Here is a 25,940-nt window from a genome sequence, read left to right as displayed (position 1 = left end):
GGTTAAATGTTTCCTTTAAGCCAAAAGTCTTAGAGTTTCCTAAAACTCAAGGATGACTATTGATTTATCCGTATGACCTATAAATAATTATCATGTTATTGGCTAATTTAAATTGAAATAATTCTGATATGAGTATAAAATTAACACAAATTCCGAACATGTTTATGATTATTTCATTGAATACAGAATGAGTAAGGAAAATTGATTTTTGGAATTGTTTACGAAATTTACTTCTTAAAACAAATATACGTTTAGTTTGGTAATCCCATTTTCAATAATTACTAACGTAATTGATACGTATCGTAATTTCTAGAGTTATTATGTATTTGGCAATATTTTTTGCTGTTTGCTTGTCTTAATAATTTTGTTCCTTGCTATTTAGAATTTTTTCTATTATTTTCTAATATAATTGATGTGTATGTGTGTAAAATTTGTGAAGTCATAGGGATGTCTGAGTTACAAATTTTATGACGTATAATAAGTGATACCTTACTTATATTCCATAATAAACATAAATTATCATATTTTCTTGTACATTTTAAGCATCCGTGTTGTTTTAGAATAAATAAAGTTTAATTACTCAAAGGCTAAAAAAGATACGGTACTGTACCTGTAATATCTTACAACTAGTAAGAATTACGACTCGTATTTATATCAAAGAAACATTTAATGCACTTCCGAAATGTATTACGTAATAAATAATACGATCAATTTTTGCTACGCATTAACACGTCTGCAATATTCGTTAGATTTGATTCCACTATCAAATTACATATTAATTCATTTAAATAATCCTATGAGTATTGTATATGTGTACGCTGTCACACAAAGATTGTGCTTAAATTGTAGAATTTGATACTATACAGCATACACTACTATAGCTAATTAGACAGCTGATCGACGTGAAAGAAATGTTCGAAAGTCAGTGTATACGTTAACGTATGATACGTTACTACTATGAGAGTGCTTCAATGCAACTTAAGGTTTATAAGTTCATTGATTGGTGGAAATTTTCAGTAGTTCAGAGAGTATATTTTTATTAACGGCTTTGCGATTCAAACCTTAGATAACAGTGCCTTATGTCACATACGTTTTTAGAAATAAATATAAAACATATCATATTCATTGGAGCGATTCAAACGTCATTTAAAGGGATTTAATTAAGTATTTCGAAGATTAAATATCGTATATTGTTCCTGGATGCGTCACTGTTAGAATCGGGCGACCGGTCGGGGCGAATGTCGAGTGTTGCCGTACTGTGACCGCAGTCACGGCACAGTCTCATCTAAACCACAGCTATGCGCACATCCTCCCTAACATAGCCGAATTTTTCCTTCAGGGAATCGCGAAATTACCGCGCGTATTTGACGAGAACTTTCAAGAAACATTTTGGTAAAGTGATAGTGTTGCATTGCTTATAGATTTTTGTGGTGAACATGTTGTGAAGTGTATTTATTTTGTGCATTTTTTCTTTTTGGATTTTTTTGCGACGGAATTTTTGGTTGGTCTTTATTTTTTTATGCTTGTAAGTTTATAGCGTAATTTTGCTTTTATTTTAATTTGTCACATATATCTTTTTATAGAAAATATATCTGTGACTCGTACAAAATGTTACTATATTACCAGTAATTTTTACTTGATTTTATCTGAAGTATTTTATGATTTTGCGGATTGTATAACCCCGTATACGATTTGAATAGGTTTAGGTATTATTACCTATAAAATAAGAAAATAAAATCGTTATAATTTTTAAAAGATCCAACAATATAAAGTATTACATATATTATTTTTCTTTGAACATTCTATTCTAATATTTTTCATAGGCGATTTATTTTAAAACGCATATTGTAAGTTAACTTTAAGCCCCGTTTAACGGCTGCCAGTTAATATATTTTGTTAGTTCAAATATTGTTGTACACTATTAATTTTACATATTACAAAAACGTCGATAAAAAATAAATAGTTTTTATTACATTTCAGCTAAACTCGCTTATGCTATCGATCAAGTTCGATTAATTTTCTTACGACAAATACTGTCGGCGCAGGCGCATAGAAAATCCGGTGGCCAGTAGGCGGCTGTGATTAATTCAACGTTATAGATTATTGACATCGTTTGACAAGTTTTTGTTGAATAGAATTTATATTACACCTATAATTTATACATAGTTGCTATGAGTCTTAGTATTTACGATTTTCTGAACAAAAAAAATTGAAAGGCCTGCAACGCACTTGTGAGCCTTCTGGAAATATGAGTGTCCATGGGCGGCGGAATCACTTAACATCTGGTGAGCCTCCTGCCCGTTTGTCTCCTATTACATAAAAAAAAACTAAATTTTTGTAATAATACAAGAGTCGAGAAATATTTCTGAACAACTTAAACCATTATATATTGCAAACTAGAAAGACTATTCGAGTTTCATGTCACTTGTAACGAAAAAAAACTAAACAATAAAAAAAGTGTCAAAAAATCTATGTAATTACATACAGTTGTATATTTTTTATTACAAAATGAATACTTCGATGATTGGCTTTATTACTGTTTCATATCCAAGTTTAATTAAAATGTGCTTATAAAAACAATTGTACCAATATACATAGTTTAATTGTAAACACAGATTGTGTGTTAAAGTAATTTAAATCTATATATCTAGTATTATAACTATTTTAAAAAGGAAAATTGGTAAGGATACGATTTACATATAATATTCTTAATTTTACTAAATCAATTACTTAAAATTATTTCATAAACAGTTTAAGAAATGCAAAGGCCGCTATCTAATGGTTTGTCAGTATTTGTTAATTAGACTACGTGAGAAATGATATATTCAATAAACGCAAGACGTGAACTCTTGTTAGATTTTGTTTTAATTGTAGTAACTAATAAGAATAATAATTAAATTAATTCATAAGTTTAGTGCCTGTCGCAATAATAAACTCACTCACGAATTTTATTTTTTAACGGTAAGCAAAAATTGCTGACGTAGCAATAATATGATCGCAAACTATGTGAATAATTAAAGTATTATTTATCAAAACATGAAAAACATGACTCAGCATTTTTTTTATTTATAGTTTGCAATTGTTTAATTTGCAATATTTTTTGCTTAACTGAGTTTTCCTAACTTATCAAAATCACTTTTCCTCTGTTTTTTCTCCAGAGATTTTATAGACATGTAGATAATATATGCCTATTCTATACATATTTTTTTAAAAAAAAGCTCAAAAGGCGTAAAATACCGGGCTTTAACCCTTGCATTTCCTCCTTGTTGACTGCTGTCTCCGGTACTACTAGACATATTTAAATCTATTGAAATGTTTTTAAAAACAAATATTTATATATACTAAAGTAATATGATGATTTTGTTCACGGCTAATATATAATAGGCATACCAAATGATTCCGTAGAAAGCTTTCGTACATGAATGTAAGCTGCCTTTTTGGCAGCCAGACACAGAATTGTCCACCAATTGCGAGACTTATGAACAAAAAGACGACGTAAGAATCGAACCACTAAAATAAATCCACAAAAGTTTGTACGCAATAAAATTGAAGATTGCCATAATAGCAATAAATTCGGATTCTAAAATAGAATTTAAAATAACACTCCCATATATTGCGTGGAATGGTGTTATTGACTGTCACAAGTTGGGACTGTGCGACGCCGTCGAATTCGGAAGCTTTTCTACCTGACCATAAAATATTGTGATTCTTTTGTTCGTTATTTTGCCTATAATGCTAGAACTTTTATCGTGTTAGTACCGTGTGTGTCACACTAAGATCGAGCTTTCAAATCTCAGATTGCACTTAGCGATTTTTATTTCTATGTAGATAGATAATGTTTTTTTATTTATTCTGGCATATATTAACTGTTGGGAGTTAATATATGCCAAAATAATAATAAAGGAAACAAGTTATCTGAGGCTAAACCTATATAAAGGTTATATATTATTATAACTGAAAGTCTTTTTAATTTTAATTTTTTTTTAATAATAAGTAGGCAAAGAAGCCCAAAAAGGGCAGTCGCGCTTCATTATATCTGTGGGGTAAAGAAATTGTGTTTGAGAAATAAAAGTTTGTCGGAAACCTTATTTTTGTTCTGTGTTTTTTAACTCTGTTACAATATAATATAATCCAAATTACAATCAATTAATTTCATAAACAATAGCTCTTTAATCACAAGACACAGTTTTTTTTATGAATTATGTAATTATTTATATCTATGTTATTCGTAGTTAGCAATGTGTTTAAGATGACACATTGAGCACTCATGTGACGGCTATGTGAAGTATTTCCGTTGATCTTTGACAAGCTGTCAAGTTGTTTATTACCGAATTTGCTATTTAATAGACTACATATATAATACATATACTCACTCAAGGTAAATGAGTCAATATTCATATTTTTTAAAATACATTTCTGCATATTTGTATTAAAAAAAAATCTTTCCTTAGGTAGCCTTCATGTGTGTGTAAATTAAAGAAAATTTTAAATTGTTAATGAGACCCCTATTTAATAGACTACATATTGTATATCATCAGTCTAGTTATAGAAATTAATTTTTAAGAAATTATAGGAATTTCGATATTATCTTGGAATATTAATTTCAAATAAAAATATTTTTCATTCCGGTTTAGTCGCCGTATTTAAATTAACAATATTCTAAGTTTGAAAATTTTGAAATGTACTTTAAACCTTCTTAACGTAATTCTTTTATTAAACCTCCATAAAACTTTACAAACTATTACTTTCTAAGCACTTATATTGTCTTGTAGTTAGCCAATTTTGCGGCTAGTTGGCTCGGCTGGATGTTTAGGATAGGCAATATCAATAAAACGTTCTCGCCGAATGGTTTTCGCACATTAATCTGCTCTCTTCACGACGATATGTGAGACATTACAGTCCTAATGTAAGTTTCTAACGTCGTGTTATTTTGTTGTAACCCATACAATGTATATGAAATAGTCTAAGAATTCGTTTAAAATATCTTTTAAATAAATATGGTATAGGAAAGTCGTTGAAACTTAAAAAACAAACGACTTACGTCTCTTTACGTAAAATCTACGCTGGGATATTTGTTCTTTTAAAACGGTATATACATTTTGTATAAATGAGGGTTACATCCTGACAGATACAGATATCTGAAGCCATATTAGGGATAGTACTGACACAATATTTTATAATATTAAGGGTTGGAAAATGTTTCTGTTAAGGTTATATAAAAGTCGACATAACCTTCGTGATCGTAATTGAAATGAAATAAAATTATGGTTTTCATCAAACGAGCACGATAAGTGTTTCTCTTTGATTAATGCCTGTAGGTCAAGTAGGCAAAAGGCACGATATTTTTGCACGTGTTACTTTATTCGGAATCTTTGATTTTATGTGGACATAACTTTTATTTCCTCCTACTTTTACTGTTTTGCAAAACAAAAATCTAAACGTGAAGTTTGTGAGTTCTAGCCAATTTTTAATAAATTTTTGATGAATTCTTTAAAACTGAAACTTGGTCAATTAATAAGAAGTGATCGAAAATAAAGACAATTTTAAGCAACATTTTTTAATTCAATAAAGTTACAAATGTGACCTAATATCGAGTGTTACCCCCTGTTGCCTCAAAGTCAACGATGCAGTAGTAAGCTAGTATGAAAGTTTCCAATTAGGCCTGAGCTTAAATTTGTCAGTGGAATAAAGATGTGTTCATCCTAGACCAGTCATACAACTAAATGATGCTTTGCATTTGTCACTTTTCACTTGAAACTAACAAAAACGTGGCATAACCGACGTAGTGTCGAATATTTGTAAATCACATTATGTTTTTAGACCTAATTTTGCCTCAAAAGGCCTTTCAATTTCCATATTTCAAGTAACACAATTCCTTAAATTTCGTAGCACGTAATTCCACATTCGCATGGGTCTTAAAGAACTACAATTCAATCAGTAAAAAAAGCGATGTTAAGCGCTTATAATAAATGACTTTCTTTAACTAATTTCATTTTTTCTGGCAGTAGTTGCCTGCAAAGATCGCTCAAAAGCGATAAGGCCTCCAATTGCCCTTCAATGAAATTTAATTATGTCAATTGTATTATATATCTGTATGGGTTGAAGTTTTAATAAATTAAAAAATGAATATAAAAGGTATATTTTACTAGTAAAAACTAAAATTTGTTTGTGTTAGTTAGATGTTTTTCTTGTCTATTTTGGAAGTGCAATATTTTTTATTGTATTATCATTATTTGTTGTAACCTTTATGTTTATAGTAATTGACATGTTTTTTTTAATATATAGTTTATAAGATATACGTCATAAACTATATATAGTATACTATGTGGTACTTTAATAAACTACAATAAAATTCCGTTATAGAACGTTATTATTGCCTCTTGTTGGAGCTTGTCTGAGCTTTTAGGAGTATGCCTTTTCGGTTAGAATAACTCAAACCTTAATCAAATTTAAAAACATTAAATAACGATTAACATGCAGGGAGGCCTTGTTAACATGGCGTTGCAACAAAATAAACTTGCAACCAGTCGTAATTAAGTAATGAAAGTTCGCGATTCGATACCTTGTTGCGTGACTTCTAGTTTATACCATAACATATTCTTGTGGACTTAAATTTATTGGAGGAATGCATTTTTCGTTTATTGCTTATAAAGAATTAAATTTCGTTATAAGGTAAGGAATTGTTTCCGCGATTTGGTTGCGTATAAACTTCCTCAGATCTATTCCATGCTAAGCTGATTTATTAGATTAATTTACGTCTTGCCAACGTCCAGGACACAGATGCATTGGCAAACATAATAAACACTAAGTGAAAAAATACGATTCATAAATTATAAAAACTAAACGAAAAACTTTATTTTAAAGTGTGAGGGTAGCAGATACGTACATTAAGATGTACGATCTTTGATACGATCTTTAAAAACAATTTGATTACAATTTGTAATTATTTTTAATATTATAATATTTAAACTAATGTACACATTTGTCTATTTATTACATATACAATATGACGTATAGACACAAACCTTATGCAACAATCTATTCGGAACGTTACGTAAGTGTAGGCACAATTAAAAGTATCCTTTTTATACTGTTAAAAGTTTTTACACAGCACGTGCGCAGTTCCGTTACATAATTGTCTATTTTCAAGTAATATCCTGCACGCAAAGCTTCCACGTAACTCTGACTTGGTAAAACCAAACGTCATATAACTTTTAAATATTCATACATGTTACTGATGATGTATAAACTTATAAAACCCCAATTCTTGAGGAAAAAATACTAAAGATCTTTTTATTAAAGTACGTTGCACCTATCACCTATCAATTTGTTCATTAATTCCTTTCATTTTCTCTTAGTATTCTTTTGGTGCGTCTTCATTACTGGAGGTAGGCAACACACTGGTAGTTAGGAGATAGGTCGTGTCTTGTGTCAAATGCAGCAACTTTTCCTCAGTCGCAATATCTTAGTCGCTCTACCAACACGGCGTTTACCCTGGTTTTTGTTAACTAATTAATTAACACTATAATTAATTTTATTTTACTAAAGTTATAATATTGTAATGAATGTCAATGCGGAGAAATTATAACCAATTTCAATTCGTCGTTCTTAATGCTTGTATTTTTTAATAAATAATTAAGCTTCAGTATAAGTTGGTCTAGTGGTTTAAGCGATTCGCAACACTGAGGTCGTATAACACAGAAACGAAACTTAGCGAGAACTATCAAGCTTCAATTTATCACAAAAGGCTAATTACCTACTTATCTTAAATATTATCACGAAAACAGATGCACTCATGTTCCATATGGTCGTAACACAATTGAATTATTGTTTTTACACATACAGTAATTTATTTTAGTTCCGAAAATCATAGATAGGCCGTCATTTAATTTAAAATGTAGACAATATAATAAAGCAATTGTAATGAGTGGCAATACTTATTTCCAACTTAGCTTCATAGATTGATTAGTAATAAGCCGAATAATATCATTAATGTGGATTTAATTACAAGTGTTTAATTATTCAACAATATAGGTACATGTAGGTAAAGTTGTAAATGATTATAGAAATAAATGATTTTTTTTATCAGTCATTTATAGGAGTTGTTTGCATTGTTCTGCCCATTTGCCTCCTATTATAATAAAAAATAGTGATTAAAAACATTTAATAAGATCACGTGTTATATGAAGGCATGACATTCACACTGCACTGCGTCAAATGTAAAAATTTGACGTAAGCCTACGTCACGGTATGTTGACGTCAAAATGCCTTGATTATGGGTAGACCTTGAATATTTTTTTATGATGTTTATGTCCAAACAATATTTACAATATTCTTAACCTACATAATAATAATAATTAAAAATTTAAAAATAGAAAATTAAAACAATTTTTAAGAGTTTCGTCCCTTTGGCAGTTTTAACGCTGGCAGCATTTCCTTACTGTATTGCAATACTTGTTCGTTGAGTGACGAAAGCACCAGCTCTGGGGCCACAGGTACTGTCTACTAGATGCCAATCTTGAATTTGCGCCTGTACACTTGAACCAGCCCAAGGGTCTACTTCAAAGGCAACATAATCAATGTTGTAGAAAATAAGATTTAGTGAATTAGTTGTAAATATAAATTAGTTGTATATAATATTAGTTTATTTATATTAAATATATATATATATTTTGTATATTTTTACACAGATGAACACATTTGTGAGTCATTGATAATTTAGGAACAAATTTATTTCTGTTAATTTATGCATACATGACAACTTCTTCGCGATAATTGCAGTCGCACGCTAAGGTCTCATGAACTTGCGTTTTGATAATTTTTCATTAGTAACGATAAGTGTTAATTATTTTTAAACATTAAAATTCATACAAATAAATAGGCATCGAAGGAGCATTTGCAAATTATACTAGCAGGTTTAGATTAAATAAAGTAAAATGTATCGTATTGCTGAGAAGTTGGGGGATTTTTTAGCATTTCCATCTTTCTATGGTTAGAAAATATTGAATTGATTTTCAAATACACACTACATGACCCAGCAAACATTCTTTTGCCTAATAAACTAATATAGATATATAACGCTTGGTAGAGAAGTGTGGAAATGAAGGTTATATTTATATTTTTTTAATACCAAATTATAAATAAAATTATACCTAAGGGGTATAAAATTGTAATTAATCAATCCTTATAATATATACTCAAATCCTTTGTTATAAAAATGTCTTTGGTAATTTCATATTAATATGCTTTAAATAATTTATTGTATTATATTTTTATCTTAAAGTTTTTAACTTAAAAAACAATATGTTTCCAGCAACCAATGCTTTGTTATTTTTTCTACTCACTTAACTTCTACTAACTCACTAGGTTACGTCATAACTATAGTTTTGTACACTGTGGTAGACCAAGTAGGACTTTCATTTACAATTATATTGCGCGAGCGTAGACCGCTACGCGCTCTAATCGTTCGCCAAACACTCGACATTCTACGGTACCAAGTCACCCGTGTGGTCTGCAAATTATACAGATTACTGGAAGAGACCTTAAATATGTTATACAAAATATATAGGTCTTTCCGTTCGCACAAAGATAACTAATTTAAGCGACACATACAAAATCAAAATCAAAAGTTTTTATTTCAAGTAGGCCTTTGCAGGCTCTTATGAAACGTCTAGTTGCACGGTTCCAAAAAGTGGGTCTCATGGAGAAGAACCGGCAAGAAACTGCATGGACACTCTTTTCAACAATGGATTAGCTTACAAAGACTCGGTTACAATAGTAATAATCGCCTGAGAAGTTTATATAATGCAAGGTATACAGAGATTCTATACAATGCAAAAGAAAATTGAGTTTTTACTATTAGTGAAAAATGAGATACACACACTTGCACAGCGCAAGTTGCCAGGGAAGCCGCACATGCAGAGATGAATAAGCGCCATACAATCTGCGGCTGCGACTTTATTATTACCCTTAATATTCTGACTGCTAACCTGAGATGCGCTGTCCAGAAACCCCGATCAGCCAGCAGATCAAGCGACGCAAATGGAATTGGATAGGCCATACACTCCGAAGGGATCCCAATCATATTCCCAAGCAGGCGCTCGATTGGAATCCGCAAGGAAAGCGGAAGCGTGGCCGTCCCAAACAAACCTGGCGCCAAACAGCAGACGAGGCAAAGACTGCCGGAAAGACTTGGAGCGAGGTGAAACACGAGGCTCAAGGCTAAACGCGATGGAAACTCACTGTGGACGCCCTCTGCCCCATCTAGGGGCTATAGGTCATTAAGTCAAGTCAAGTAACCTGAGATAAGTTGTGTACACCTTAGCCAGTGGGGCCTTCAAGCCAGCCAGGCCGTGGTTACATTGATCGACGAGCCTCCCCTTGGGTCGTAGGAAGAGGACAGCATCCTTTCTCCACAAAAGAGCATTTCACTTAATTTATTTGTGAATTCATTAAATAAATTTTACAAAAACACCTGTCTTTATTAACATGATATAAATTGCAGCGGTCATGGCGACCACGCACACTGTAAAGCACGCGAAACGTCGGAAAAAAAGTATATAAGTTTTTAATAATAATACATAGCTTCAATCATAAGAAAAACTGTTTTCTTAATGATATAAATTATTTTTTAATTATTTGAATAATCATTCCCAACACATAAATATGTTTTACATTAAAATAATAATAATAATTAAAATGAATACATATAGAATTAAAACAAATATTTACATTATTATTAATATTATTGATTCAATTTTATTAAAAATATGTATGTATTTTTGTGAATAAATAAATAAATTTAAACATTTGGAGGAATTTAATACAATACTAATAATAATTAAAAACGAATAAATAAACAATTAAAACAAATTTAAAGTTTGGTCCTTGTGGTAGTGTACCATTAACGTAGGCAGCATTCCCACGACGTATTGCGATACTTATTCGTTGAACGAGGCATGCTCCAGCTCTGGCGTCACCAGTACTGTCTTCTGTGTACTGGAACCCCACGGCCCAAGAGTCTCCAAAGGGTACAAACTCAAAGTTGTAGGAAAGACAACCGTTTGTATTTGAGCCGTTTATAATTTTTCGCCTGCTCTGTAAATACTGTATATTTGTGTGTTGAAAATAAATAACTAATACAATACTTATATTTGAAAATGCCTTAGTGAATGAACTAAGCTGTATAAAAGCTGCGAATTCTGAATTTGTAAACAAACTGTTACAAACGAGCAAGAAAGTCGGATGACAATTTAAACGCGAGCTTTCATACATAAATTAGCAATTAGCCATACCACAGACTTATCTACTTTCAAAGTTTTACAGAACAACATAGCGGATGCAAATAAACTCATTATTATATTAACTTTTTTTACGTTTAAGTCATGTCCAGTAACGCTATCTCGATGTACGTGAACTTACCAATGTACCTGAGATCTGCAAGGCACCTTTATTTATGTATACTCAGACAGAAATCACCCTTTGCATCGCCCGCTCGGCGCATGGGAACCAAGAAAGCATTCAAAATGATTTATTGTAAATGGTTTTCTACTTTGTTGGCTAAAATAATAAGCACCGCGCCGGGATTGCCGTTCTAAATTCGATATTTTATTGTTATTTTTTCGCTTTGCCACAGACCGATACACATCGCTGGATTTAATTTGCAAACCCTGCGGTAGGCCATTAGGGAAGATTGAAACGGCCAGCGATATGGTAATCATATTAGCAAAAGTCGTTAGTATTAGGCTGTATATCGGTGAAGCGACATCCAGTACAGTCGACAAATAAAAACATAAGCACAGTAGGAGTTGCCGGTGGCTTTGTGCGTCCACACAATGCCATTCAAACGTACGAACCGATTGACGTCTTGACTCCGAAGGTGTCATGAGAATTAGTGAGCCATTATTGCCCATAGAAAAGCAATGGTCAAGCAATAACCAGATAACAATAATTAGTTCGGACGCTACAAAAACTGACATAAATCCCGCATAATAAGTTCCCCGTAATGCAAAAAAGCATCGCTTACCTGAATCCTACTTTTTGCAGAGGCCTGATAATATAATATACACCTCAATTCTCGGCAGAGGTATTGTTTAATGACTATTCTGTTGTGATATTGCACAATCCCCGTCCGCTTTTTTTTCTGTTAGAAAGAAAAATAAAAGTTTTTGTTTGCTTGGTAGCGCTTAAACAATAGGTATCGCGCGAAGGTGTGATTTATGGCGCCCTAAAATTCATTGGCTTTAGGATCGTAACTAACGTGTGCTATTTTGTTTCAGGTGCAGTATGGGGATTCGTTTAGCGGGTCTTAAAGTTTAATTGTGTGCGTGATAACTTGATAAAGATGCTGGGGTGTGCTCAGAGGAGAGTGACCTCGGTTTTGTGCGTGAGAAATATTAGTTCGGCGATCGACAGCCGGTGTTTAGATAAGTAGTGTAACGGCACCAGGACGTGACCAGGGGAATTGAAGTGACCACCACAGGAGTGGTATGCTTTATATTGTATATTGTATCGACTGCGCGCTGTCTGGTCGCTACGTCACGTGGCTTCCCGGCGCGCGACTTCAGTGCTGGATGCTACTAACTGCATACACGTGAGTACATCGTTCATTTTTTTTAATTGCTAGTGGTCCTACCTCCCCGGCGACTTACGCCCCGGGGCCGAGGAAGCTAAGCTAAAATAATTTAGCATGACGTCGGTCTCGACGATCGATCGATCGATCGACGATCTCGGTTTGGCAGTTGAGGGTTGGTTTTGCTAATGGATACAATAAATTCCCCCTCAACCGCCTATTAGAGTCCGCGTCTTAAAAACTAGTAATTATACAATGTGATAGCAAAAGTAGTGTTTTTTTATAAAAAAAAAATAATGGGTAAAGTTTAAAATAGAAAATAGAATAATTTTGTAAATAAAAATGGTTACACTGTCATTTTATCGGTTAAATACAATTTTACATAGAAAAAAATGAGCTTAATTATGCCACTGCTAAAGTGTAATAAAGCTAAATTTGTTAAGAATAAATGAATGAACTGTAATAATAGCAGGCTGGCGTGTAGTAACGAGCGCGGGTAGAGTTATTGATAAGTAGATGATTATTAAAGACGCAAGTGATAGCGGGCAGGCTGGATTGCCCTAAGGAGTGCATATACACAGGCCAACGCTATATGGCTTGTTGTGTATACCTATGGGATATATATAAAGCAAACATTCATTCTTTGACTCAAAACGGGATATTGGTTTAATTTAGGTCAAATTATAAGTAGTCGATGAAAAAAATACACATTTTTGAAGTTAAAAATGATGAAGTTATATTTATCAGAAGAACAAATATGTTTTAATATAGCTGGTGACTATTTCGAATAAGAATCTATTTGATCATTTTTTTTATATACTGCTGGTCAAATTTTCGCGCGGTTTCTTAAAACGGGACAATTTTGCGTCACACAGTCGATTTTAGGGACACCCGGATTGGAAAAAGGGACAGTTCCGTTCAAAACTGTTTGTCGGTATCTAGTCTTATATTAAAACCTGGAACAGGAATCTTAGGAATCAAAGTTTCTTTACAAATAGGTTTATTACAATGTAGACTGTAAAACTATGAATTACGAGCGTAGGGAATTTACTGTTTGCCTTTCAACTTTACGAAGTGTCAAGACTGACATTGTGGGCCTCATCAATGTTGAGGACATAAAATTATTTCCGCTAAATCTCAATTCACTGTGCTTCGAGTGTTTGCCATTTAGAGGCCAGCATAAGGAAATTGCACTTCCTAAGTTGAACATTGCAGAAAATTAAACAGTTATAAATATTATCTGACAATGTTTATTAAATGTGAGCAGTTAGAATCCAGTTATATGCGACTCTCATCCCTGAGGTCGTAGGTTCGATCCCCAGCTCCACCAATGGGCTTCCATTATAAGTGCGCTTTTAATATTCGCTCGAACGGTGAAGGGAAAACATCGTAAGGAAACCGGCTTGCCTTAGACCCAAAAAAATCGGCGTGTATCACAGGAGGCTGATCTTCTACTTGCCTAATAGATAGATCACTAAATAGATACAGACATCTGAATATGAAAACGGCTATAGTACTGATTTATTTTATTTTATTGTTTATTATATGTTATGAAGATTTTTGATAATGGATCCAATGGCGTCAGGCTTCAACGACACTAGAGCAAACTGGCATAAAGTTAAAACTATTGCCATAATATTAAAAAAAAGAGAATCGCAAAAAGGTTCATTTTAGGAAAATATATAATAATAAAGCTTCTTGAAAAACAAGTATGTGGTCGTTCTGTGCTTAAGAATTAAACTATCACCACGAATCGAATCCATGAAGGCGCAATTATACATACTACTGTATGACGATTGGTAATTTAATATAACATCAAAAGTATTTATATTATTTGATGTTATGTATTTGTTTTTTACTAAACTTACGTAATATTTCATTATTGCTTATTTGTATACGTTACATTGCCTTAACCGCAGGCATAGACTATTATATTCAGTAGGACAAGGCAAACTTAATTTAACTTTGCATTGAAACTGGCACTTAGTAAAATATAGTTTAGAAATACATGTCAAATAGACTGCATATTTTTCTATATCTTTAAACTGAGGGCAACCATGGCTGTCAATCCGGGAAGCACTTTTGACATTGCAACAACTTCTTTTGAACTAACGAAACTTTGATAATATAATGATTATGAGCTGCCAGCCGATGTATTTCCGAACGATTTCTACGTCAAATTTATGAAAAGAGCCTACCAATTATTGAAAGGCCGGCATCGCACATGCGAGCTCTCTGGCAATGTGAGTTTCGATGGGCGATTGTATCACTTAAAACCTGTGCCCACAGCAATAAGGAACGGTGCAATTGACATTTGCATAGTTATGTAAGCTTACCAAACAACTTCAATTGGTTCCAGAGTCGATTCAGACTCTAATATTGACATAATTCGACAACAGCTACAGAAAAGATAGTTGGGTATATCCACAAATGACCATCACATTTGTTTTGTTTCGGACAGATTCTGTGACTACACGTTTTTCGTTAATACTTTACTGTTCAAGAAACACTGTGGCACCATTGAATATTATAGTATGTTAATATAGTAATAAATGTTATACATAGACTAAAGAGTATATCGAGTTATTATCATCATAAATAAAACTCTTTTGGTAGTGTAATATGATATGATAAATCGATTAGGCCCACCCAGTGAATTTCATTCGCGCCAAAACGGGAAAGAAATTAATTATGTACATGCTTTATGATATAATTACTTATATGATAAATAGGTTACATAAGGTAGTGCTGAGACCTGGGTTCGATTCAATGGATAAAGGATTATTTTATACTATTGGACAGACGCTGAAACCCTGACTGTGTTTTTGGAATTTGTGTGAATAAAATAAATGTGTGCGTGTACACACGTAAGAAGTGAAACTTCTATATGACCTTATTTTTAGAAAAATGATCTACTATATGCATTTTACAGAAATTGGTTAAATAAAGTTGAATGAGATAAAGTTTACCAAAAGGCTTTTATTATCATAGACATGAATACAAATAATACAATTATTTCATATAACCTTATTACTACTAAGATTATTACAGAATTTCATTAATTGTAATAGAATTATTACTATCATAGTTATCGTTTTTATATATTTTGTTATTAATGCCTTCGAATCTCTTTGAATCAACCGTGATAGGGACAAGAAAAATATGGCGCGTAACGGAAAAATGTGACTGTATGTTTTTACATCGCCGATGAAGAAGTTTCACTTCAAAAATAACTGTATCAGCTCTAAAACTTAATAGTTGATTTTATAACAAATTACAAAATTTATTTAGAGGAAAGATATAATACATGACTTAATTTTTTTTAAAATTTTTCTGATAACTGGTGTGGCATTAATTATGAGAAAATTTCGACTTGATTTCGACTTTTGGGACACCCTGTATAGCAAATGCGTGTACAGTACTGAAGGGTGAACATCTATTTATCTATAAAAAATGATAAAGGTGACAGATATAATCTAAAGCCATGATAGGTCATGACCACGTGTAAAAGCTTCAAGGGTCATTGGCTATGTACCTTACTACCGTGTTACATATGGGCCATACAGTCTATACAAGGTTAATGATAACGTATTAGTGTTAGGAGATTATAGGAAGGACTATTTACAAAAAACATTACCCCTATAGGTATTATACAAAATTAAAAAAAAATGAGTTTTCATGTCATTTACAGAATGAGTCAAAGCTTTAAAATAAGGTATCAATTTAAAACTCATTTCTTCTGACTCAAGTCAACTCAAAAAGTTTAATATTTTAAAAGGCCGGCAACACACTCGCTAGCCCTTTTGCATTGAGAGTGTCCATGGGCGGCGGTCAATTAACATCATCTTTCCCTTTTGTTTTTTGTACTATAAAAAAATAATGTAGTAGATAGGAAGTATCCTAGTACTTCTATGAGGATAATATAGTACACTGAAAGTTGAAACATAGTAAATATTTATTTCAAAACAATAAAACAACAAAGACCCGCGAAACCTGTCGCTTGATTTTATACAATATTTACAGATTATAATTACCACAGATAAATGTATACTTAATTAGCATAGCACAAAAACGAGCTATACAAAAGATTTCGCTAAGTACATCGCTCTTTTTAATTTGCATAATGTATGTGGGCAGTGTCGTATTGTTTGTGTATAGGTTCATATTACTACTGCGATTACGACATGTCTAGACTATTGAAATTCAAAGGTAGACATTTTTCTAAGCAACGATGTGGGCGTTGAAGACGTATTAATGAGATAGGAATGTTTTTGTCAGCGATGAATTACCGAAATTTAAGATCAATCGCATCTCTTTATTAGGTACGCGGTGTAAGTTAAAACGAGAATTGAAGTATAAAGTTTTTTATTTTGAATTGCGAACTTTTTCGAAACTTTGCTTTTAACTGCTACGCCTTGTATTTTAAATATTTATCAATAATTTTCTCTATGTTTGGTTGTAAGTACGATGAATTGCCAATGGTTGGAGGTAGTGAGTTCGATACTCAAAACAGTTATTGGCTAGGTATAGGGTGGACCGCTTGTCTTAAAACTTTATGAATTAAACAAAAACAGTATTGCATCTTTACTATACCCCATTAGTGGAATATGGGTGTTTATAAACGCAATTGTCGGAAGCAGTGGGTTCAACTCCTAAAACAATTATTCCCTTGGTACAGTCAGTTGAATGCTTCTATTAAAACTTTATTTATTAAACATAATCATTTTTCGTCCCCATACTCCATTATGTTGTGGCAGACTGTCGTTTACCAAAAACCCTCTTGTAACCCTCTTGTTGGTTATCAAAAAAAATTGTCTATGACAAAGTTGATGACGTTATAAACTCATCCAGATTATTTTAATTTCAATAAAATAAAAATATTTTCCCATAGCGTGAAGGGTCACTTATCAATAATAAAAAGTGCCACCTACTGTTTTACAACTGTTCACTGTGATTATGTAAGAAATTAGTATTCGAATATGATCACGGTAAAGAAAGTTGACAAATTTTTGGAAGCTTACGTTTCAAGGCCATTTGTTCATTTGATTTGTCAGCATTAAGTACCAATAAACTAAAGGAGTGTTCTAGGTCTGAAATTAAAAAACTAGGGTAAAACTAGAAGAAATAAAAGACATGACAAAGTTTAATAATGCCGTTACTTCTAGTAAAAGATTGAGATGGAAATGGACTGGACACATTATGAGAGAAGATAAAGATAAAGTGACGGAACGGCTTCCTTGCTATGACAAAAGAAAACGAGGAAGACAAATAAAAAGATGGGAAGATGATGTTTGAAAAGTAGCTGGTTCTATGTGGATGCGTAAAGTTAGAATCAGAGAAGATTGGAAGCCCTTAGAGGAGGCCTATGTTCAAGAACAAGCTCTATAACAAAAATCACCCGGCTTGCCGATTAATTATTAGTATAATTTTTTTTATTTTAGTGTAATTATTTTAGTATTTCACATTTTTATGTACTAGTATAAAAATTACAATAATAAACATATTGTTTAGTAGTATGCGATTATCAACCGTGGTCGTGCGTTTCAAAGTTACCATGGTGAAGTAGATTGTTCCTAAGAGTATGATATTTTGTATTACATATGATATCGATAAAATCCTTTCTATTTTTAGTTGTAGTACTGATGTCACGGCATTCATACGATCTTGATTACATATAATATTTTTGTTTATGATAATATTTAAGCCTTAAAAATTCCTAATATATTTTCCTAAAAAAATATCGAACAATATAGCTCTTTAAAAATGAAAATCATTAATTTTATTGGTAATAAATAGTTTAAAAATACTTAAGTTCGTCAATGTTTTTAGATAGTGTTTTTTGTAACAAAACAGGATTCTTGACGTCTTTCAATACCTTACATTTTTGTTAGAAATTGTATCGGCTAGAATTAGTTGAAGCAGGCCAAACCTAAGGTTTATTCGAACAAAAGCCTACCCCTTTGCACCAGTCAACTGCAGTAGACTTTCTAAAGTTTTTCTACGTACGCTTTGTTGACTTGTCATGGTGCACAATCGTTTGGAAAGCGACTTTTACTTGCGTGGGCGTCTTTATTGGGAACACGAAGGACTGTTTTTCGAAGAACTAAAGAAAGAAACTATATGATATTAAAATTTTGTCTATTTAAGGGTATTCAAATAAATGTATTTTGAATGGATTTGCGATTTTGTTGATTAAACTGCAATAATATTGTATATTTTAAATAGCGGCTTGAACACGTTAGCAATTTTATTTTTGACGTGTTAACGTCTTGTGTATAGATGAACGCCGGCTGCACGCATGAAAAAACATGACTCATTGTCACGTTTCGCCTGAGCCGAGCGTAACATGACTCATTGTCACGTTTCGCCTGAGCCGAGCGTAACATGACTCATTGTCACGTTTCGCCTGAGCCGAGCGTAACATGACTCATTGTCTTGTTCCTCCATAGCCAAGCGTAACATAACTCATTGGCAAGATCCACCTGAGCCGAGTGTGCTACTCTATATAGTATATAGAGTATATATAGATGACGTTTGGCTTGCACTCCATAAGCTGATGCGTCCAAGTAAAAAAAAATGTTTGAATTATCGAGTGCCAACACATTTTCTCTTATCTAAAAAAAAATTCAATTATCTCCTTTGTGTTCTACAAAACAATCATAATTTAGTGAAAATGAAACTCACTTCATAAAAGTATGCAATTATTTTCTTATGACGTTTTCACGTAAAATTATTGTCCGTAAACTGACTACAGACGGCAAATTTTGGTTATTAACCTTTATAACGTCACAAATTAGGGCTAAGACTTCATTACAAAAGACAGACGTGACGATAAATTAATTAACACAGCTGTGCACAGGTGGTCTTTTGAAGAATAATAGATGTTATCTGTATTGAGAGTTCGTCTCTATGGACTTCTTAATGGAGTATTGATATCAAGGCTTTTCCGGACCAGTGCATGAGAAATTACTATCTACAATATAAAGATTTTATTGTTTGTTTGCGTTGAATAGGCTCCGAACTACTTGAACGATTTAGGAATTTTTTTCACCATCAGGATCCGATATTATTCTTGTTGAACTTGCAAAAGATTTTTTATTAATGTTAGGGAAGAAAAAATTACCAATAAAATCTGTCTATCGCGTACGCTGCGAAAACTTGACACTTATAACTTATAGTAGACAATATCTACAAGCCTGTGATATGTCTCACTATGATACAACATCCCGCAGTGCGAAGCCGGCAGTGTCAGTAGATGATATATCAAATAGTAAAAAATCTTATTAAAATACAATGAATAATTATGATTATTAGCACAGGTTCGTAAAAGTATCTTAATAAGTTTTATAAATTACTCACACGAGCCAAAATATGCCATCCGCATTCCGCGCGACATTATTGGTAAAAAAATACCTATAATTATTTTTTTAATATAGCAATTTAACTTTGTCCAATACCTAAAGGCTGATCAAGTATTCAGAGATTTACATCTACTACCAAATAGGTATTTATTTTCTGCCTTTAACGAGTTTGCCATCTTCAATGTTAAATCTTTACATTTCTATACCTACAGCTTGTTACCTGCTAGCATCTTCTGTTTCAGTTTCATTCAAGTCAAGACCTATAACCCAGATGCAGGAGAAAGACACAAATTCCATTAGATATATTTTATTATTCATTCTTTTCAAGTCTTGTTGGTGACCACCATTTCACAAGGTTGGAGCAAGACTGTGACGTTTACAGCGCACCTTATAGAAAGTGTTAATTGCGCACATACCAAAAGTCAGTGACGCAAAGCCGGGAATTGAACCTCGATATCAGGGTTAAACGTCACACGCCTAGCAACAAAGCAAACGCAATTTATTTTAGATTATTTATTTTTATTAAGGTAGCCAATGGCTTTAATAAAAATTACAAAACCAAATGTATGTATTAACAAAGAATTTTCTGGAACGGCCTACCCTAGTTAAACATATAAATAATGGCCTAGCGTTCGAATGTGTTTATGTGTGTGCGTGTATGTGCGACTATTTAATCAATAAACTATTTTGTATATCAAGTTTGTAGGTAGCCCTTGTTTTAAAAAATAAATCATTATAAATAGGAGGCAAAGCAACACTCACATTGCCAGAAGGCTCGCAAGTGCGTTGCGGGCTTAAAAAAATATTCCATTTATGGGGGCGTTACGAGAAAGGGTTTTCTATTTGTGTCAACACAATTTCTGTTGTTTCAATTTAACCACCAAACACAGCCACATAGGTACTTCCTATTATGTGGTACCAATCATGTAAAAATCATTGAGATTCCTCATAGACAGTCCGAAATTATAAACAACGTAAAATTCTTAATATTAAATAGGCCGCACCTTTTGATCTCTTCCACCAATATGCGTAATTGTGGGTTCCCTTGCAGCTCAAGTTACAAGTGTCCGCGGTAAATTAAACGTCCACCCATAACTGACGTTAATAATAACTTGCCTATTAGCAGGTTTACTATAAATAGGCTAACGAAAGGCTTGGTCTTGTACTTTTTTTTTAATTAAGGTGATTCATTATTATGTTGTTAAAAGGCTCTCAACTAAAAACAACATGGTCGGTTCGGAATGGATTTAATTTTCATTTTCAATTAGCATATGGAAAATATCACGACGAAGACGTCTTTCGGTATGAATCTGAGTTGAGGCCCACTAAGGATGACGCTCGTATGTCAAAAACGTTTCGGATATTGACATCTAAGTAAGGCTAGATTATGGTCTAGCTTCTGAGTTTTGAGGCAACATATTCGTTTTTAATATTTTATTTTCGAATAAGTCACAGAAGATATTGCTTATAAAATTATAAAAAAGTTCGTTCTTTTAACTTGAACGATCGACAAGCTTTAATGAACTTATTAAGCTGTAATAACTCAAGGGTTTCATTACATTGATGTCTTTAGCGCGATAAATGAACTGTCTCAATATTTAAAACATATTCAGCGTTAAAAAAGGTAACAAGATAACAGCCTAATACATCGTAAAGTAATTTATGAAGCATGAAGTTAGTTATTACTTGTTATTGAGTGTAATGTCTGTGATTAAAAAACATTCACGTATAAAATGATTTGACGTTAAAAGTCTATAAATGACAGGAGGATATTCGCCCTGTATACGTAATCTACGTATAGTTGAATGAGAAGTAATATAAAATTAAGTATTGTTATGTTTTTTATAGAGGGCTTTATGAAATTGCAGATTTTGCGAAATTATCATGAAGTGTTGTTGCTCCGAAATCAACATAATAAATTAACTAAAATGCATTGCATTACAGTAAGGGAAAATACCTCAGATGGGTTGTATGGGTCGCCTTTTCCGTATTGAAGCACTGGTGACAATTGCAGGGATGCGGAAATCAGCTAATCTTTCAAATATATTAACAATTATTTAAAATTAATGGTAGCTCACTACTAGCAAAATTGTACTTCCTTTATCCTATCTACCAAACGCAAAACACCAGCCCGGACATGCAACGAGCACTATATAAGCCTCGACTTGTTGTTATTGTATTAAGAATATCATAGCGCTAAATCACCTGCATCATGCACACACAATACAACCGCATTGCTTTCTTTCCTAAAATTTCGTAAATGTGTACCGTTTTGTATATATTATGTATGCCATATTTGACTGTACGAAATATATATGTCAAAATTCAATCAAACTATCGTAAAAATCGTGTACGTTAGCAGTTATTGCAGCATGGTTGTCTTGTTTGTACAAACAATTTCAATTTAAACACGTCGAGTGGTCTTGAGTATATTAAATTTTTTGTTTGTATTTTATTGTTAAAATACAATAGTAGTCTGTCGAAGCAATAAAAACTTATGATAGATTGAGTGCCATACATCCGTTTTTTACACCGCACAGCACATTATGAATATTAAAATGACCATCTTTTTTAATCGAATAGGGCGTTAAGAATTCGGTATAAATTACCTAACTATTAACACAACACGTTTGTAGATGTTAAAATTTTGGAATTTGTTATAAATTTATTTAAAATTAATTACTTGACACGATTAGTTTTATGAATCTTTTAAAGTTTAATTACAATAAGACTCCTTTAACCTTATCCAATACGTAATAATAACAATAATAATTATTTATTCCATATAGTATTTGCAACAAACGATAACATTATAGTTAAGAAAGTATTAGGAGACTGGTAACTAGGTAAGAACCTGTGATATGAGAAACCAGGCTTTCATTCCACAGCAAAGTCATACTGATACTCAAAAAATCCATACATATAGGAAGAGGAAAAAAAAATTTAAAGTTTTAAAAAAGAAAATATCAAAACATACAGTAAACAAGATTACTAAGTACTCGTAGAAATAAAGTTGTATGGGTATATGTGAGGGTGAGTGTGGATTGAAATATTCAAAAATAATTTAATACGTCTAGCAAATTCTCAATGCAAACTTAAACTTAAACAAATGAAGAACAAAATACAATAGACAAATGTGTTTGTTAATTTTGAGTTGCTTCTCGCCATCTTTGAACCGGCTTTGATCTCTGAACCTACACAACAGATTATAATATAGTTTTCATAAATGGACAAAGTTCAACATGAATGTTTATATTTCTATTTCTTAGATTAGTAAAGTCAAAGTTGTCAAAGCTTTACGTTATTAGAAGCAACGCTTTTCTCTTTCCATTTTATGTATTAGGGGGCATATTTATGCTTTCATAATTAAACTGGGTTCATTAATATTCAAAATAATTAAAATCAATTTTTATTGTGTATAATGATATGCATGATAGCTTGACAGATCGTAAAAATTGTATTGGAACTTTCTAGAAATTTTGCATATGCTTTTTTATCAACACATAATAAAATATTTATATAAGTGGACTAAAAATTTCTGTGTATTTTTGAATTTGCTTGAACCATGGCTGAGACATTGATTTATAGATTTTATTTTTTTCATCTGTTTAATGGTTTGGTTTTTCAAATAATTGTTTTTTTTATTCTATTATTAAAAAAAAAACAATCAATTCGAAACCTTCGTTTAGGCACTAAAATGACACAGAACTATAAAAGGTCGAAGGGCCACCTATAAGAAAAACTTCTTTCGCACTGTGTGGGCCTTACGCACATACCAGATAAAAGCCACACTCAACATTTACTGTCAATGACACGATATGTAAAAAACCATTTAGAAGCGATTGAGCCAAAGCGTGTCCAAAGATTTTAATTCAAAAGCTCGACTAGGTCAAAAACATTTTACGATTATTAAACCAATCGATTGACAACCGGGAAGACATTCCCGTCGTTCCCATATTTTTATAGCGTGTAAACCCGTCGGCGGGTTTTTATATCATCTCTTAAGTGACATAAATTCTAATACAAAGTCCATTTGTGTATCTCGGACGTCTTAAAAGGTATTGGTATAATCGTTTCTCTGCTTTTTACAAGGAACTCATATCAATTATCGGCCGATTTGATGGGTATAAAACGCGATGCTTGTGTCATGACGGCGCCCAAGCGTGTGCGACGGCATGTTTTTCATTTTTAATTTCGGGGACGCTAATTTAATTAAAACTTTTTAATGTTTTACGCAGGTGCATCCTGCCGCTTAGTTTTCATAAGTAACGGTGTGTCGAGTTCACAGTGGTATTAATTTTTTGTTTTTATTAATAACCATAAGTTACATTTGACTTCAGAAAGCCTTTTATACTAGAGGTATCTGTTCAAGGGTTTGTATATTTTTATCGAATCTATGTATTGTATAATCGGATCTTGATTATCATAATACTCAGCGGCATTTATGTAATCTCACTAATATTCGACTCAATAACGTGACAGAAGAATTATAGCTGTAATGAAATAATATTAGGTGGTTAAGGATTATACACAACGAAAAGTAATAAGCTAATGACTCGGATAATCGAACGAACTACATAACTTTTGATGGTATAATAATAATACACAACGTGGTCCAAACGTTGTTTCTACATTTCAATACTTGGTCAAGTACTATCCGTTCAGAATGTCATAGAATGAGATGAATTGAAATGTAATGCTTAGGATATTTTTATACTCTTGTTCCTAAGATCGTTAAACTTGCGTTGAGAACATCAATGACACGTTGACAATGAAAGTGTCACACACGATTTGTCCACAGATAAGTAACGACCTCTAAAAAGTGAACAATATATCACAGACAAGTTAACTTTGAATATCGAATTAACGCTTTCTATTGTTTATAGGGTGTTTGTCCAATAAGAACAGAGAATAAAGAGGTTTTTAATGACAGAAAAACTAAATTTCATTTGTAGTACTAGACTCCGCAATTGGAGCCGATTTGGTGCCGTTGTGCGTTATTTTTTCTCACTTTTGTGTTTCCCAACCAATTCCACATAGGGTCCTTTAAGAAAATTGCGTCCCAATTTTTTAAGTCCCAGCAACTTACTTTCGAGCCCTTTGGCATTGATTGTGTCCATATACACCTGTATCACTTAACATCAGTTAAGCCTCCTTCTTTAAAAATTTCTATAAACAAAATTAAATTGCCAAAGTTTTGTCCTTTTCGTAAATTAATTATTTCTATAAATGACTCGAAACTGATAAGGCTACAACTTAGGATTAATAAGTTTTTCAATTATTATCAAGAACATCGAATGATATTAAAATGTATTGATTGATTATGACATATCTGGCTTTTTTCCCTTAAATAATCATATTTTTCCGACCACCTTACGATTACGATTTTACGACCACCGGTTACGATTAAGATACATATACACTCTTACATACCGATGGTAGAGATGTCGGAACATTATCACAGAAGGACCAATGTTAAAACATCGTCTATTTCTAAACTTGAGGTGTTTCGTCGCAATATTGTATGAGGATAGTAACCGTGAGTATCTTAAGACAAACCACCCTGTACAATAGATGGTCCTAGTTATAATATAACAAGCGGGGTTAGTGATTCATCACGCGCTTGTCAATTATTGTAGTAGCGGCCATCGACTAAGTTTAATTAAAATTTATTCGACACAAGCCATGGACTATTTGAATAACAGATTTCATTACTTATAGCGAATGTTAGGATATTGGAAGCAGTAAATTATTTACAATATACGCTGATTCACAAACGTCGTTTTGTAAGCGAAATTAAACGAATAAATCTTTAATTTCTGTACTCATATATTTTCGTTTTAGTTCCTTCTTTTATATGTAAAACTTCGAACGTTGATTTAGTTCCCTTTGGAGTAGAGACTCTTGGTCTGCGGGGTTCAAGTCCATAGACGCTGGTTACCCCAGAGCTGGTGCTTTCCTCACTCAACGAATAAGTATCGCAATACGAGGAAATGCTGCCAGCGTTA

The 25,940-nt window shown here is 32.5% G+C and overlaps 1 protein-coding gene across 2 annotated transcripts in view; it reads left to right on the top strand.

The window, feature by feature from the left end:
- The first annotated feature begins 1,297 nt into the window (after nt 1–1,297).
- LOC123720595 overlaps nt 1,298–25,940 on the top strand; it is a 97,959-nt gene continuing 73,316 nt past the window's right edge. Inside the window, exons 1-2 of one of the 2 annotated variants that reach the window (XM_045677274.1) lie at nt 1,298–1,392; nt 12,279–12,592. In XM_045677274.1, the coding sequence (XP_045533230.1) occupies nt 12,489–12,592 (104 nt within the window). In that variant the 5' untranslated portion in view covers nt 1,298–1,392; nt 12,279–12,488. Of the gene's footprint in view, nt 1,502–12,278; nt 12,593–25,940 lie in introns of both variants that reach the window. The other variant, XM_045677273.1, reaches the window with a different exon arrangement.

This window comes from Pieris brassicae, chromosome 2 (assembly GCF_905147105.1).
Source record: "Pieris brassicae chromosome 2, ilPieBrab1.1, whole genome shotgun sequence".
Lineage (NCBI taxonomy): Eukaryota > Metazoa > Arthropoda > Insecta > Lepidoptera > Pieridae > Pieris > Pieris brassicae.
The sequence above is the reverse complement of the archived record's forward strand: the minus strand, read 5'-3'. Positions and strand labels throughout refer to the sequence as shown.